At 40.2% G+C, this 16463-nt stretch overlaps 1 protein-coding gene across 4 annotated transcripts in view; it reads right to left on the bottom strand.

Annotated features, from left to right (window-relative positions):
• The window catches only part of PTPRF (protein tyrosine phosphatase receptor type F), a 374412-nt gene that overhangs the window by 178747 nt on the left and 179202 nt on the right, over positions 1 to 16463 (bottom strand). For all 4 annotated transcript variants that reach the window (XM_058808942.1, XM_058808943.1, XM_058808944.1 and 1 more), the window contains exons 4-5: positions 14930 to 15075; positions 12125 to 12266 (exon numbers count right to left, since the gene is read on the bottom strand). In XM_058808942.1, the coding sequence (XP_058664925.1) occupies positions 12125 to 12266; positions 14930 to 15075 (288 nt within the window). The remainder of the gene's footprint in view (positions 1 to 12124; positions 12267 to 14929; positions 15076 to 16463) is intronic.

Genomic DNA, 16463 nt, shown 5'->3' with positions numbered 1-16463 from the left:
CATTTTTTGTCTTATTTTTAAGTCAATACATTGAAAGTTTCTGAGGTCTTCTCAAAAGCCAACACCACCTCACACAAACTTCAAAAATTAAAATTCAGAATCCTGGGAAGTAAGTAAATCAGAAAATCCTGCTTTTGAGTTTGACATAATCCCCATGATTCAGTGCATGAAATAACCCCAAATGCTGTGAGCAAATGCCAGGAGAAAGGAGGTGACACTGAAAAAAGTGGCAGCCTGCAAAGGGACAGACATCGACTCACATTCTGCAAGGCCAGGGTTGCTGGGAAAATCAAATCCAGCTATATGAAATACAGAGAGAAGCCACAAAAAAAGTACAAGGAGAACCAAAAAGACTTTCCCTCTGCCAACCACAACAAATGGCTCAGTAATACAAAATGTCAGTTGGCACTTGAAGCACAGTGGATGGCCAGAGAGAAAGTGCATTTTTACGTCATTAACACACTGGGAACACACAGATGTGCAGTTCAGCTACATCTGTGCATTGTAATTTCTACAGTAGTCACAACTTAATGAATCATCAATTGTGACAAGATCAATGAACCAAACTGCGCAACAAACTAAAGCTAGTAAATTCATGCCTGGGGCAAGAGCTAAAGGTTTATTTTATTATTTTTTTTAGTACTTCTATAATTTTTAGTGTCTAATTAGTAAAAACACGAATCCTCCAGAACCCTTTTATTTTTTTCTTCCCTTTTGAAAGTCTTACTGCAAAGGATAAAGATTTAATTCATGTTTGCTAAATTCAAGTCTGGATACTATTCATCTGATCAGCAGTTTCCTCCTCAGGACCAAGAACACATGGCAGCAGAAGTTACAATGCTGGGATGTGCACTACATGCCAATCAGGAGGACTCTGATTGAGCCTACCACCTCTAGGCAAAACAACTGCTGTTTTTTCCACAAGGCCAGATTACAGGCAAAGCATCAGCTAAGAGTCTCTGCAATGCTACTTTTTGAAGGGACAAATGCACGTCCAAGTCAAGCAACCAAATAATTTATTTGCAAAGAACACACACTGAGCTTCCCCCTGGCCTCAATCCATTCAACAACTTCAATGCTGAGTTTGTTGATGACATGCATAATCCAGACAGGTTCCACATAAGTGATATTCTTACAGAAAATCTCTGTCCAAATTAACCAGGAGACAGATAACAGCACCCCATCTTCTTAAAAAGCAAGGTCCATGCAAGCAAAGGCTCTCCCTGCTGACCTCCTCACCTTCCAGGTAAACCATTTTAATCTCTACCATATGTAGGCTTTCAGTGCATTAATACCTGCCAGGGGTTCAGCTGGACTCCTGTCTCCCTTCCAGACAGGCTCCAGGGAACAGGCAGCTCTGCTCAGCCTGGCTTGTTTGTCACACATTCAGAGTGGAGCTCCATCTGGAAGGCACTTCCATGAATTGTAGCACTGCTGCCATGCACTACTCTCCCTCCTAGGACTCAAAGTGAAGGAGATACAGGCTCTCTTTAGAAGGCTGATTTTGTTCCAGCTCCTGACCTTCTTTACACTGGATGCCTTGTCACCTTGGACTGTGCATTCCCCAATTCATTACCTTCCCCTGCAGCAGCTTTTGTTAGTACCACCCCGTGTGCAGCTTATGCATTTTTCATCACTATATTTATCATTTCTGTGCTCTCTCCAAGGACTTTCTCCTCACTGGGACCAATTGTGGAAATGTCTAAACCAAAGAGATACAGAAAAATAAATTCCAATATTGCCTTGCTTGTAAACAAAACACCATTTTGGAGCTGTAGTACCAAAAAGCAAGGCTCTGTGTTTTTATGGTCTCCAACAGGTTAATATTTCCAACACCTTTCCAGTAGCATCAAAGCTAAAATATCATAACACCAAAAAAGTGCCTGTAGCACTTTGTGCAGCCAGTTTTACTTAAAGCATTCTGCATCCTGTGCTGACAGGCACTTTTACCACAAGGAAATTTTCCCCAGCTCCCCCTTGGAACAGCAACATAACAGTGACCATTCACACACTACAGCTGGAAGAAGTTATAGCTCTGATTGCTATTTAGACTTCTCCACTCAACTCTAACACCCAAGAACCTGGAAAGGTTTCATCCATGCTGGACCCTTGTGATAAAAGGATTGAAGGAACAGAGCACAGGATTAGCACGACACATGAATACATTGCAGTGTTTTCCCATTGCAACATCCAACCTACCTCATCAAGGCACCAGATAATCTTGAAAAGACAGATCTTATTATACCTCACACCTGCTGGTTTCCTTAGGATAAAGGATTTGAAAGAGCTATTCCAGAGCTCTGGGCAGAAAGAATCTGAGCAGGTGGGAGTGCCAGAAAGAGTCACTTACTTTATTATCCAACTGAAATAACCACAAGAATAAACAGCTGTTAGAAAAGTCTATGGGGAAGGTGGTATTTTACTACTACAACACTGGGATTCTAAGACAGCATGTAGAATGCATATATTTTAGGTTATCATGCTTGATACCAAACATACTTTAGTCACTAGCAGCTCAAGTTAAAATTAAAAACAAATGTTCACAATAATTACTTCTTGCATCCAAAATTAGAGCAAATTATTCCTTTTGCTCATTATCTGGGCACTGCATTTTAATAAGCATCACAATTATAGAGCCTTCCTGACATCATACTGTATATAAACAACACAAGACCAACAAGAGATCATAAGGACAACGACTTGTGAGACTTGTGAATAAGCATCATACACAGAAACCAGCTGTTGGAATTATCAATATTACAGGTCTTCAGTGAAAAACCTGCTTTGTTTTGCATCTCAGACTAAGACCAAAAGGCAGCCTATCAGCAACAGTTATGTGATTTTCCTTTTTCTACAGGAGAGAAAGTTAAAATACTTGTTGAATGTTCTCTTCCACAGGTATAGTAAGAAACACATGTACTCCCTACATGGACATGCTCTCTTCTGAACAGCTGTAGTTGCTACAGATTTATAAGTGTGTACTTATATTCCACTTTCACACTTTTCTGGCTTACATTTTAAAATGTTGATTTTTCCAAGGATTACTTAATTGGGGTTGTGACTTTATTTTTTTAGTGAGAGGAAGAAGATAAGACATCGACACTAAGATGGTTGGATGGAACCTTCCTTGCACGCAGAGTTTTTGTTTTTGTAGCAGTAAGCACTACATTTCCCACATCATAGTTATCACATTCTGTACTCTCCAATCCCTGTTTTTCATTTAAGAACTTACTCTCTAGTTCTATCAAGGGGATATATTCTCCCACTTTTGCAGAAGAAGGTATAGAAGATCACCATCCAAAGTGACTGTGTAAGCCATGGCATGCCAGTAAATGACGATGGGTCACTAAGCTGTGGGCAGTCTCTTGGTTATGAGCAGATACAAAAGATAATTGTGCAAAAATAGTTAATGCCCCAGAAAGGCTTTCCAGACACCTTGCTCTTGCCCTTCCATTTTATCCTTGGAAGCAAAGCAGATAATCCACGTGGCATTATCAAGCAGCATTTCCGATTAATTTCCAGTAGTTAAGCGATGAGTTACTACTTCTTACAGAACGCTATTCCACAACCTAACAGACTTCAAAGACTCTAGAAATGCACACCAGCAACAAACTTTATTAGTCAGCAGGAGACAGCAGCAGGACTGAGACACCAGCTATGGAGAGCACATCTGTCAATAACAGGTTGCCACAGATGCTCTCAGAACAAGGCATCTTGAAAGAGATCCAGCCATAAGAAAGGTCTTTTGAAACATCTGATGATAAAGACCTCTTATTTTAGTTTCCAATGTTCACCAGTAGAAGCTGAATCTGACAAGAAATGTGTGTGGGTTATTCTTACAAGGTTTACAGTTACACAAATTATCTAAAGGAATTAAGTTCGTGTTTGCCTGCTCTAAATGAATTAAATAAATTTCCATTAAATGCCTTTTACAATGAGTAAATGATTAATTTATAATTATGGGGTTTCATGTCTCTTTTTTCTCCTTCTCTGAAAGACTTCTAGAACGCTGCATACACAGTTCATTAACAAAACTATTTTCTTCTGGCTGCCAGTCCTCCAAAATAATTTTATCATCTGAGAGTCACCAGGTCCGTCCTCAGACTAGTTATTACCAAATAAATATTTGGAGAGCTAAATCAGGGCTCACTGTCACCTAATCAACTCCACTCTCTTGTTAGCTATTTTTTATTAGTCGTGCAGTAATGGTCCCTATCAACAAGTTCCTCGAACATCAGTTTTGAAATGATGAGATTCATTAGCAGCCTTTGCACCAAAGGTGGAGCTTAAATTGACAGCGCTGTGGAGATGCTGTAAATAAAGATGACAGTCAAAAAAAATCAAGTCAGAAGAGCCAAATCACCTTAAGTGACAGCAATAGTATGAAAGATAAGAAATAATTAGAATTTTTGCTGTAAGGCTGGCACATATTGCTTGGAAACATGGGAAGGAGAGGAGAGGAGAGGGAGAAGGAGAGGGATCAGATAAATGCAGAGAAGTTATGCTAGCCAGTGACCAACTGAATCTAAAAAGCAGCTATGATCCTAGAGTCTATTCAAACATCTATCTCCAAAATTCAGCAATTCATCAGTGCTTTTGACAAGGCCTTTGCAAGACTCCTTCTGTGCACATCCCTAGTAGAGCGTGTTCAGAAAAGTCCCTGAAATCAAACAGGAACAGGTGCAGAATAGGAGAAAGCACTGAGGCCAGGAAAACAAAAAAGAAAACTGTCCTCCATGAAACTCACGCAGGATTTTACAGCAAGGGGGGACTTAACTGCTCCTTTCTGGTTAACTAAGACCTAAACACTCATTTTCCCAACAAAATATTCTGCTTCAAAATTTACAATATTTTAATTAAACCCATGTTACTTTTGCTTTTTCTTCCTCCATAATACCTAGCACAAGAACTTTACAGGACACCCACCTCCTCCTTGGCAGCCTTCACTTTGCTGCTCCATTCTCCTGCCATTTTCAGACCACCTCTCTTTTTAGCCTAGGTCTGTGCCCTGTTTCCCCCTAGTTTTACTGCCTACTGACACCACCAAGATCCCAGTGCCGTCAAGGCTTTCCAGACATGGTTTGGCCATGGGGGAGTCAGGGCACATGGGAATGCCAGCCCTTCTGCAGGGATATGAAATGCAGCACTGGTGGTTGCTGCCTCCCAGCTGGGACCCATGATCTGTTCCAACAGAGAGTCAAAACAGATTAGCTTAAACCACAGACAATTTAATCTAACCTGTCTGATTTCAAACTGGAACAGAGAGGCAGAAGCAGTCATCTGGCCATCCCTGGCCTCAGCTGGGAGATGGCAACCCACAGGGACACCTCTCCAGCAAGACAGAAACCTGCCTGCATGAGCACATCCCTGCCAGAGAGCTCAACTAATCTGCTTGTGCCTCATTTACCTATTGGAATAGGCTGAAGGTTCTGACAGCAGAGCAGCACTAGAACAGCCTGACACACTTTTCATGACAATCTGCCAGGAAGTTCTAAGGTAACACAGAGTGAGAAGCAACTTGTCTCAACACCCTGAGCCCAAGAAAAAAGAGAAAATAATGCCCAACACTCAATTATTCATTTTCATAACAGACAGAAGACACCAGTGGGTTGCCACAAGCCTCTGAATAAACATGCACATTTCTGAATGTGTTCATGAGGGACTTCAGATATGGAGCAAATAAAATGGAGACAACTACTACTAGCAACAGAATTTCTTAGCTGAACATCATTTCCAGTACCAAAGTCAGAACTCACAAACTATTAAATAAACTTAGAATAAATCTATTATGTGAAACAAGAAGCTCTCAGAAGTGTTTTACAGGATACAACCACACAATTACAACTTCAAGCTACTTGGCAATATAAACCCTGTGTCACAGCTTTTGCAGAATATACTCCTATTCTTATTTGTTTGACACTTAAAGTTCACTTGTTTTTATCTGGAAAATCACAGGTGCTGCTTTTGGGCATTGCAATACCACTGAAACTTGCTGCTAAGAATGTGATAACATCCCATCCCGTTACAGATGTCATCTCACAGGACCTCATTTGAGAGGTAATATGCAGAAACAGCCATTTGCTGCAAAAGAAAAACCTTCTCAAGATTAAGAGGTCAGTACCTATTCAGACACAAGGTTTTATGGGAGTGCACAGCTCCAAAGGGTTCAGCTTGGCATTAACAATGTGGTATTTCATATAAAACTTTTCAAAGGTTGTATTTCTTGCTTCATAAACTTGTGGAATGAACCTGGATGTTAACCTTAGAGCATGGCAGTCTTCTGAGGGAACTTGCTATCATGGATACATTACACGGTTATGTGCCATTAGTTAATCATTTAAACAGAGATAAGAAATGGAAATTATGGCATTTGGGTCTGATACGTTCTAAAGATCTGCTGACTCTCCTGTTTGAAGGAGAGACCAACAACAGTTAAAACTTTTCTTCATCTGAGAAAATGACTTCTTTGTCTTTCACTCACATCAAAGAAAGTTCTTCTTGTTAAATATTATAAAAATAAACTATTTTTATAGTTTATGGGACTAATGTTACTGAATCCAATCTTAACAGCAAATAAATATAATATGCACAGAGCCAGGAGCTGCACACCTGGATTAAAATGATAGGTGCTCTACAGATACCAAAACCTAAATAGCTGAAACACTTTCTCAGATACCATGGCAGTCTAGGTTATGGCAGCGTGGCACATAATGGTGATACAAGTAAAACAGCCTCTGTAAATTTTCTTGGTCTAATTGAAACTGATCACAAATCCTCCTCAATCTTCTGTACACAGTGGAACTAAGAGACCACCTCTTTCCCCTTGGAGGATCCTTTTAGCCACACTGGTTAGTGCCAGGGAAAGAACTGGAGTTGTTAGCATGATTACAGGGCTCCTGAATCGACCCAACCAATACTGGGCAACCTGCCTCCAGGCAGCACAATGCACTTTCCTTGTGAACACTATTTAGGCCTCAATAGCACCAGTCCACATGAGCTCAGATTTAGATTCTTTTAGGTGACAACCTGAACTCTGCAGTGAGGCCACCACGAGTAGCTGGCTTAATGTCTCTCTTTTTAACAAGCACGGGACATGCCAGGACCCAATGGAAAGCAGACTCAGGCTTCCTCATTTCCCTGTGCATCACTGCGCGTTGAGACACTTCCCTAAGCAGGGAAGCACACGGAGCCTCACTGTGCTGGAGCTCTTGGCAAAGCCGTAATTGCAGAGGTCCATGAACTGCCTGCCTCCTGCAGGAAGTGCTAACTGGGATTGCCTGTGCAGAGAGCTAAGAACAGGAGTAGGACTTCTGCAGTAGGATCACTGCAGTCTTTCCTCCCAGGCAGAGACCAAAGCATGTTGGAACAGTTAATTAACATTAAACATGTAGAAAAAAGACCTGTCCTCTCTTGACCAGAGACATGAAGAGAATAGTACCAATCCCAGGAGCAGCAGAGCACAGGGAGCTTTAATTCATTTACAAAGTCATGCAAACAGATTCAATTTCCACTCTGTAATTGTTTCAATTTTACAACAAATTGCAAGAAATTCTTCCTGGCAAAAAGATGCAAAAGCAATGAAGCCAAAGTACAGTGATCCAACTGATCCTTTTGTCACTAACCAAACACAAACAAGGATTAAACATAGCTAACTTCTGTTTACTATTCCAATGACAAAAATCACTTTTAGATGGATGTTTACAAAAAGGGCATATTGGTTCAGGCCTTCTGAGATCTAGCTCTCTGCAGAAATCATTTGTAACAGTCAAATGTTTACCATTTACAGCATTTCAAACAGGGTAACCCCAGGAACTGGAATGCAGCTGGCAGATGGTGAAAGAAATTAAGCTCATGACATGGTTCAGTAACCAGCAAATTATGTTATGCTAGAAGTGCTTGCCACCCCAGGACAACTGCTGCACTCAGAAACTTTCTAGGTGTGCTAGTTTTGGCTGGGATAGACTTAATTTTTTTTATAGTAGCTTGTACTGGGCAGTGTTTTGGATTTGTGCTGACCACAATGCTGATACCATGAAGATGTTTCTGTTCACAGTAAAACACCAGAGCTGCAGTGAAATGCTCCTAAACTTCCTTGAATTCTGTCAGCACAAAGACAGCCAGCGAAACTTAACTTTCCAGGTTACCTTGAAACTGAAACCCACTGTGCAAGAACTTCCTTGGTTCTTCTGCCTGTCCTTTTACCAGGAGCTGCTCTCCTGCGGAGCCCAGCAGCACTCTCCAGGCAAATAACTACATGCCACATGATTAGGAGTCTGGGATAGAGGCATAGGGGATTTGCATAGATCTAGAATGGAAACTGGAGATGGTATTTTCATTTAACCTACTTAAAAACAAAGGGAAATGAAACTGAATATATTTAGTGTCACTTGCATATGACTGTATGCTCCGGATTACAAGGGAGTGAAAAAAAGACTGCCTGTAAAGCATTAAAGGACCAGTTGCAATTAACTGGTTTTCCAGTTCTGGAAATCAAAACTGAATGTCCCATTTGGAAAGTCGTGGGAGAAGGGACTGATAACATACTTTGTATTTGAGCTGCCTTTTTCTCCCAAAGAATCAATATACTTTTCCCTGCCCCTTGAAGATCTTTTTTTTCCACTGCTTTTCCTTATCTTCCCATTGGGTGGAAACTGCTGGAAAACAGACTGAAGGCATCCCTTTGGTGAACAGGCACCCAGAGACAAACACTGTTACCATCACCTTTCCCAACACAGCTGCAATGCAGAGCATACAAGCAGTCTCATGGAAGGACATCACGGACTTCTGCACTCCTGCCATCAGCTTGTTGCTACGTTCGTGCACGCTGGCATCCTTCCTACTTATATTTCATATAACCTCCCTATTTAAAATGCTCTGTAATTCTCAACATTACCACTGAATAATATATTTATTAATTTGTTAGTGCCACTAACTGTCCCTGAGGCTTTTCTTGAGAATGTGTGTCAGCTTATTGATTCTAGCCTTCCCCCTCCCTGCACTGCTTTCCTCCTCTGCCAAGCAGAAACATACTTCTGTGCTGCTTCAGGTCATAATTGGAAAAAAGATAGAAATGTTCAATATGACTCATACATAATTCAGCTTATCAGCTACCCAGGAGAAATGAGAAGAGAAGGTCTACGCATGTCTATTTCTTCTACTATCAACAGGAGAAATAATTTCCAGTTACACAAAGTATATGTAGTTTGGTCACAACAGGATCTGCAGTTAGAAGGGAAAAATGAGCGACATGGAAGCAAAGAATAAAAGGGCAGTAGGGAACCAAATTGTTAAAAGAGATTCACTTATGTGAGAATTCCTGATTCCCCAGGAAGACTGGACTCATGCTTCTCTCTTAATACTCAGAATGAAATAAGTTGGCAATTAGAAAGGATAACCTGCTTCTGATCCGTAAAACATCGCAGAAATCTAAATAAAATAAAGCTCCAGCTCAGTTAGCTACAAAGACATCTAGTAAGGAGCCTGCTAAACCCTAACTGTGACTTCTGGATTTAATGTTAAGGCCCATGTTCTAAAGGCAAATTGTGAGAAGGAGCATTAAAACTTATTGTTATAAAGGATTTTTAATGTAAAAATCAATACATGCTGTGCATTTAGCAGCATGTAACCACGAGGACGCCTATGATAAGCTTTGTCATGCACCAGGGACCACTGCATTAGTCAAATTCTTGAAAGAAGTGCAGAATGTCTGTATCATTCAAACTGCCATCTGAGACCAATTACGGAAATTATTTTAACCCCAAAAGCAGAGGGAAAAATCCAGTCCTAGTTGACAGTCTTGAGAGTGCCAAGGGTTCCACATGAAATGTGTAATTTTCAAATACCTCTACAAAATTAATGTTAGAAAAGTGATGGCATAACAGAGAATTTGGGCACTTAACACTGTTTTTTGAAGCCACTGAGAGTAAACAATCACAATCAGGGCAACATCTACTCCACCAAAGTGTAAGCAAAGGAATATTAATAGTAACTTAAAAAAAAATCATATTCACAAAATGCAGAAACATTATAATCTCTATCAGACAATGCAGAAAAATAAGATAACGTGACTGGATAATTACAGAGCTGTCTGTAGGAAAGTCTCAGAAAAGGGAAATGTAAAACATATTTTCTTAAATACAAATACATCATAACAGAACCCATCTTCTTTGTTAGTTAAGCCAACATAAAAGGCACATGTAGCTCTTCATCCTCGCAGTCAAGCTCACAACTCTCTACGCACAAGTACATACAAATTGTTAGGCAGCAAATGTTTCTTAATTTTGCCCATTACAAGAGTGGCCAGCAAGGGGTCGATACTCTTCAGTCTGAGTGGAAAACACAGCCCCCCCAGCCTGCAGATCGTTTTTGACCTGATGGGATCATGTTCAACTATCATTACTCCCAATTAAACGAATTTTCCAAACAGAAAAGCAGGCTCAGGGCTTGACTGCTACTGACTTTTGCTTCTGCAGCTGTTAAACTGTGTGCCTGCATGTCTTTTCCTGTCTGTGGTGTTTCCTAACATTCCCTATTTATGTGGTGGTCTGCAAGCTTTACCTCATCAGGAAATCAGCAGGAGCACCATGGAGCTAAGAAATACTGTTGTGCTCCTTGATGCAAGGCATGTCTCTGTGGGCCTTTGAACACTTAACACAGAGCAAATAAATTATTAGCGTGTGTGTGCATGTGCATACATATCCAAGATACATAAAGGCAACTACAACCAAAGGAAACAGGAAGGAAGAGTGGTATTTGAGCATCCAGTATCACAAAAATCCAGTTGCAGGAAGCATTTAAATGCAGATCTGCACATAAACTGCTGAAAGAGCTCCACTGAGCTTTATGCACTCACATACACTGCTGCATAGGCAGAAGTAACAAAAAGAATGTGATTTTTGTCCCCCAATAATTTTCAAGTCTATAGCACTTGTTACCCTATTCTTAATAATACTATTACTGGAGAGCAAGCTGATCTTTAAGATGCCCCACCTCCAGAAACAAGATACACAATCACATCAGGTATTGAATGATTTCTATAATTCACATCACCACGGTGCCTGACCACATTACAGTTGTTTAATGTATTCTTTGTCACAGAGTAGAAAGGAAAATATGATTACCTCTATGCTATAAATGGGGATGGGAGAACAAGGAACAATAGGCAACTGGTCATGTGTGGCTGGCACACTCACCACTGGGATAACCACTCTCCTCTGATTCAAAATCCTACAACAATAAACACTTTCCAGTCTGGCTTTTTCATTACTTAGAAGTTTCTACATCAATCTATAAACCACAAGCAATTTGCCTAAGCCTTTTCCCGCTTATAAGGGGTAAAAATGCAAGGGGTAAAAATCCATTCAGCCAAATGCCCCAGATTTCTAACATCTCAGTACATTTACAAATTCCTATATATAAACAAATGATAGAACACATTTACGCACTGGAAAAATCCCATCTTTCCTTAAAAGCAGAAAATCATTCTGACAACTTAATATTTTAAAAAATCAAGTGTTCACAGGCCTGTTTATGTCTAATAAACTGTTTTCCCACAAACATTTAGCAGAAACAACATAGCAAGCAAAATAAAATCTGCTCATATAGCAGACAAGGAGGAAAATCTATTCCTTAACAGGAGAGACAGAATTAAAAGTTGCAAGTACAGTGAAGAATAAACACAACTAAATTTCACATCACATTAAAAACCTGAAGAGTAACCTGAAAATCTATGTGCTGATTTAATCCAGAAGATACAGCAGCATAGATTAAGTTTCTGATTGTCAGATACAATACTTAGATACCCTGAAGATGGGTATTATGTGAAAGCAAATAGATGAGAAAAGTATACAAATGTCTCTGTAGATAGCCCTCCAAGTCAGAAATGACACCTCTCAATCAGACAACAAAAACACTCTAAACACAGCTCAGAATCTGCAATCCTTCCATGATTGCCTCAAAAATATGATGTTCTATTATAGGAGAAATTATATCAACTGCTGCAGGAAGAACACAGCTTTACCCAATCAAACTAGAATATCACCACGCCATTTAAATGCCGCACATCAACATGTAGCTGCCAAAGCTGTCTCCTGCCACTTAAGGAGTGCAAGAAGTTCCCCCTTACCTTCTAGCACTGTTAACTTGGCACTGGTGTTTATCTCCCCCACGCTGTTGGTGGCTGTGCACTCATAGATGGCCTCATCTCGATGGACACGCAGGGGCTGTATCCGCAGAACCGACCCCGACCCATCATCAAACTCGATTACCTTTGAAAGGAAAAGAAAGCACTTCATTACTGCTACCTTCTGCAACAAACACTGAAAGTCAAAACCATCTAGGGGTTGGAGAACAAAAACCAGAACAAAACAAGTCCTGTAAGCCCTAAAATACCATGCAGTGAGTTAAGTGTTCCAAATGCAGCAGCACAAAAATTCAGTGTCAAGAACATATTTGTCCTCTGAGGAGGCCAGAACAAATGAAGATCCAATGAGGTTCTTTATGGATCAATTAAGGTTGACAAATTATCAACCTGGTAATAAAGATGTGAATCTGATGATTTAAAACATCTGAGCCATATTTGCACTAATGATTTTACTAATCACTGGTAACAATTTAGTGCCAACTTTCACCTTGATGGAAGAGGAGAATGATATACTCTGTGGGATTGCAGGGAAACAGTAACAAAACTTGAATAAAACCTTGAGCACCTTCAGTGCATGCTAACTCCAGCAGAGAGGGGTTTTAATGCTCCTCAGCACTGCGTACTTTGCAACTCTGGCATAATCAACAATGATGTAATTACACTTCCTTCTTCAGCATAAATAAATTAAGTCTTTAATAAATCATTGTCTTTCCATCCATCCTGCTAAGCTGCAAAATGCATTACTCTGACTTATACATGGCAGAAAAAGGTATTTATTAGTTTGGAGCTGGATCGCTACACACTATTTCATAACTGCAAGGCTGTGAAGGCACAGCCTCAAGCCACTATTAATGCCAAACTCACCCTTCTCCTATTACAGAGTGCAGCACAAGTTGGAAATGCCACCTGATGTGCAGAGAGTGACAGCATGAGGGAGAGGCAGGTGCCACCCACTCCTGTCCCTTGGGAACTGAGGGGGACATGAAGAGACTTAAAGGATCCTTTGCTCCAGACATGGATGTCAGCCTAGGGCTGCTACCCCCATGCAAAACCTTCACCCCATTTGCAAGGGCCTGTTTAGGAGCACTTCCCACAGCGTAAAGATCAAAAGAGAGAACAGGAAGGAGGAAAACAATGCACCACAAGACTCTGCAGTGGCAGGAGAAATAGGAAGAAATCAAAAGGTAACCAAGACCACTAAAAAATCTGTTATTCCTCATGCTGGAAGGAATAGCCCTTCTGTTTCAAGAAGAAATCCCTAATGCAGTCAGGTAAAGAAAGAGAAATATGAATATCACCATATCACCATAATACACTTTAAAGAATTAATTTTTTAAAAACACTTATCTTTAAATTAAACATGAAACTGTGACAATATACTAAATTTTTACAAAGGGCAGAGCTACTGCTAAATTTTAAAACAAGACAAAGTCAGCTACAGAGATTAATTCACTTCAGTGATAAGGACTAAAAAGCTAAGAGATGAAACAGCAGAAATCTCTTTTGCCCTCACTATCCTTTGAACCAACACTGTGTGATAGGAACAGAGCTACAACTACTAAGGGCTAGACAGATGCTGAGGCCAAAATGTTGTTAACTTGCTAACAATGGATACCTCTCCTTTGTCACAACTTAGCATGTGTACAACGGATTTGTTTTTTTTCTCCATTTAAACTTACTTCCAAATTTTCCCTAATTAGGACTAATAATGAAGTAAAATCAATAGTTACTTAGGAAAAAAAAGAATCACTATCTCCTGACACAAGCTATGCATCCAAACTGATGGGAACAAAGGTAGGAAATTGCTAATATAAATGCATATAATATGGCATAGCCCTCTGGTAAGCCACAACAAGCACCAAATTCACTATAATGGCTGTATCTACTTACAAATTAGATAGTTACTATACAACAAAACCTTTACCAGGGAAAAATAACAATGTAAAACAAGATTAAAATTGATTACTTTAATCAAGGTTTTCTGCTCACATATGAATTCATGATTAAAATTGGTGAGTTGAATCAATCCATTCTGGGCAGCAAAGTCATCTTGTGCTCCAGTCAGGAAAGCAAAAACATCAAAGACAGGGGATTAGAGGAAAGGCAGCAGAATTGCAGAAGGGTCACATTTGCAAGGGCAGTTTTAGAGAAGGGAGCCCAACACCAAAAAGGAAAGCAGAGAAAAAGGTGGAGAAAGTCAGTGAAAATGTATTTGCTATGTAAAATATAAACCAAATTTCCCCTTTTCATAGATGTTTCTGGTCCTGCTCTTGTCCCTTCCTTTCTCTCCTACTTTAGCTCACAGGGACATCAATTAACCCTTCACCATTCCCCTTCCAAGTACCTTTGGGGGAGGGATGGCAATAGCCATCACTTAAAAAGATTTCCAGTAGTGTTTTGGTATCTCACTTTTGAATTCAACTGGGGATTGCAGGTCAAAGAGCTGCCTTATAAATTCTGACAATGAAAAGAGAAAAATACTGCTAGATCCAGCTCTTATCTGCCATCCAACCCTCTGTAAGCCCCAGTCTCCCATGTGAAGGAGGATGTCCTGTTGGTGTGTTTCCAGCAGCCTACTCAAAGGACACCACCTGCTCCACAGATTGCATTGCTGCAGGGAAGGAAACTTGCTTTACACTAAAGCTTTACGCTCTGTATTGTAGTGATGAAGAGATACCCAGGTTGCAGTGATGATTACTGTGCAATTAAGACCTGTGAGGATTAGATTGATCACCAAATTTTCAGGTTTGGATTTTTTGTTGGTTTTTGTTTTCTTTTGGTAATTACCTCAAACCGCTGAGAACTGACTTTCTTCCCCTTCTTCATCCACGTGATACGAGGTTTGGGCTCTCCTGTTGCCTGACACACAAAAGAGGCCACTCCTCCAGAAATCCCAATCTGATCTTCAGGAGCCTTCATAAACGTTGGCTTGCCTGGAAAAATAACCAAATCACCCCCATGAGGACATAACATCAGATAAGCATGGAATGTGCCATGTTAATCTCAATTATAAGGTAACTGGTGCTCTTACTACAAATCCAGGTTGAATGGCCTCAGACACACAAATCAGGGCAGACTGCAACATGACAAGGACAGTTTCTGCTTGAGTACCTTTTTCTCCTGAAATGGATAAAGTCCATCTGGCTTGCCTATAAATGAGGGCAATAGAAGGCTCCCCCCTGTCCCCTGGGCATTCATTCAGGTATATGACAATTTGGAACCATTTTACAGTTTATTTTTTAATAAATGGATTTTTGCAGATTTATACGATGCTCACAGCACTGGCAATTACAGAACAGCTGACACACCAAACCTATGAAATGTACCGTATCTTGACATTAGTTTAACTGAAAGCTGTTAACACATCCATAAAAATTAACAGATACAGTTTTAAGTATACAAATAACAACCTTTAGTTTCATTTTAAATGTGGACTGACATAAAAATCCTACAGTTTAAGTGTCTGGAAACCTGCAGAGGCTAGTCTATGCTTGTTAAGAAAATAATCACTAGAAATGAAAGTCAGAAAAGAAACCGAAATAGCATTCAGGCATGAAAGACTTGGCAAGAATAATAAAATAAAAAAGTATCAAATAACATATAAATAATCAATTAAAAAACTCATTAAAATAGAGCTCTGTCTTTGAGATTTACATAACAGATTCAGATAGATAAAACTATGCATCCAGGTTGAATGGTTGTATTATTCTCCTGTATGGGAAAACTTTGCACTATGTGATCTGAGGATCATCTTGAAACACTGCTTTGCCCTCATGAGAAGCATTTGATGATGCCATATTCCTATAAAGCACTAAAACATTTAACTCCACAGGAAGAGTTAACAGAGTCTACCCATGATACCTTCCCACACACAGGTCACACTATGGCCATGTTTCAAATACAATTCTGATCAACCACCTCAAAGAGGAACCTGACCTATAAACAGGTCAGAGACAGCTGCTGGCATGTAGAAAGGAGCCTGAGTAAAAGAAGAAACCTGTTCAACCCCAAGATAACAAACCAATGACCCCAGCAGAGCTGCTGGTGGTTCCACACCTTCACATTCCAGATACATCTATGAGTGTGTTCCTGAGGGAGAGGGGCATGACATCTGTCAGCTCAGGTGCTTTGACCTCTAGACAAACTGAGGGCTGGATTTCCCTGATCTGGGAGGGATACAAATTCAGTGATGTCAAAAGACAACAGCCTTTAAATGTATTTTTCTAATGCATGAGAGATTTAAATTCTATGGGTGCAGCTGCAGTTACAGCCAAACCAGGCAGGCAGTGGCAGTGACTGAAGAGGGCAGGGGCAAGTGCTC

This window comes from Ammospiza caudacuta, chromosome 7 (assembly GCF_027887145.1).
Source record: "Ammospiza caudacuta isolate bAmmCau1 chromosome 7, bAmmCau1.pri, whole genome shotgun sequence".
NCBI classification, from domain to species: Eukaryota; Metazoa; Chordata; class Aves; order Passeriformes; family Passerellidae; genus Ammospiza; species Ammospiza caudacuta.
This window is presented reverse-complemented; position numbering and strand designations above follow the sequence as displayed.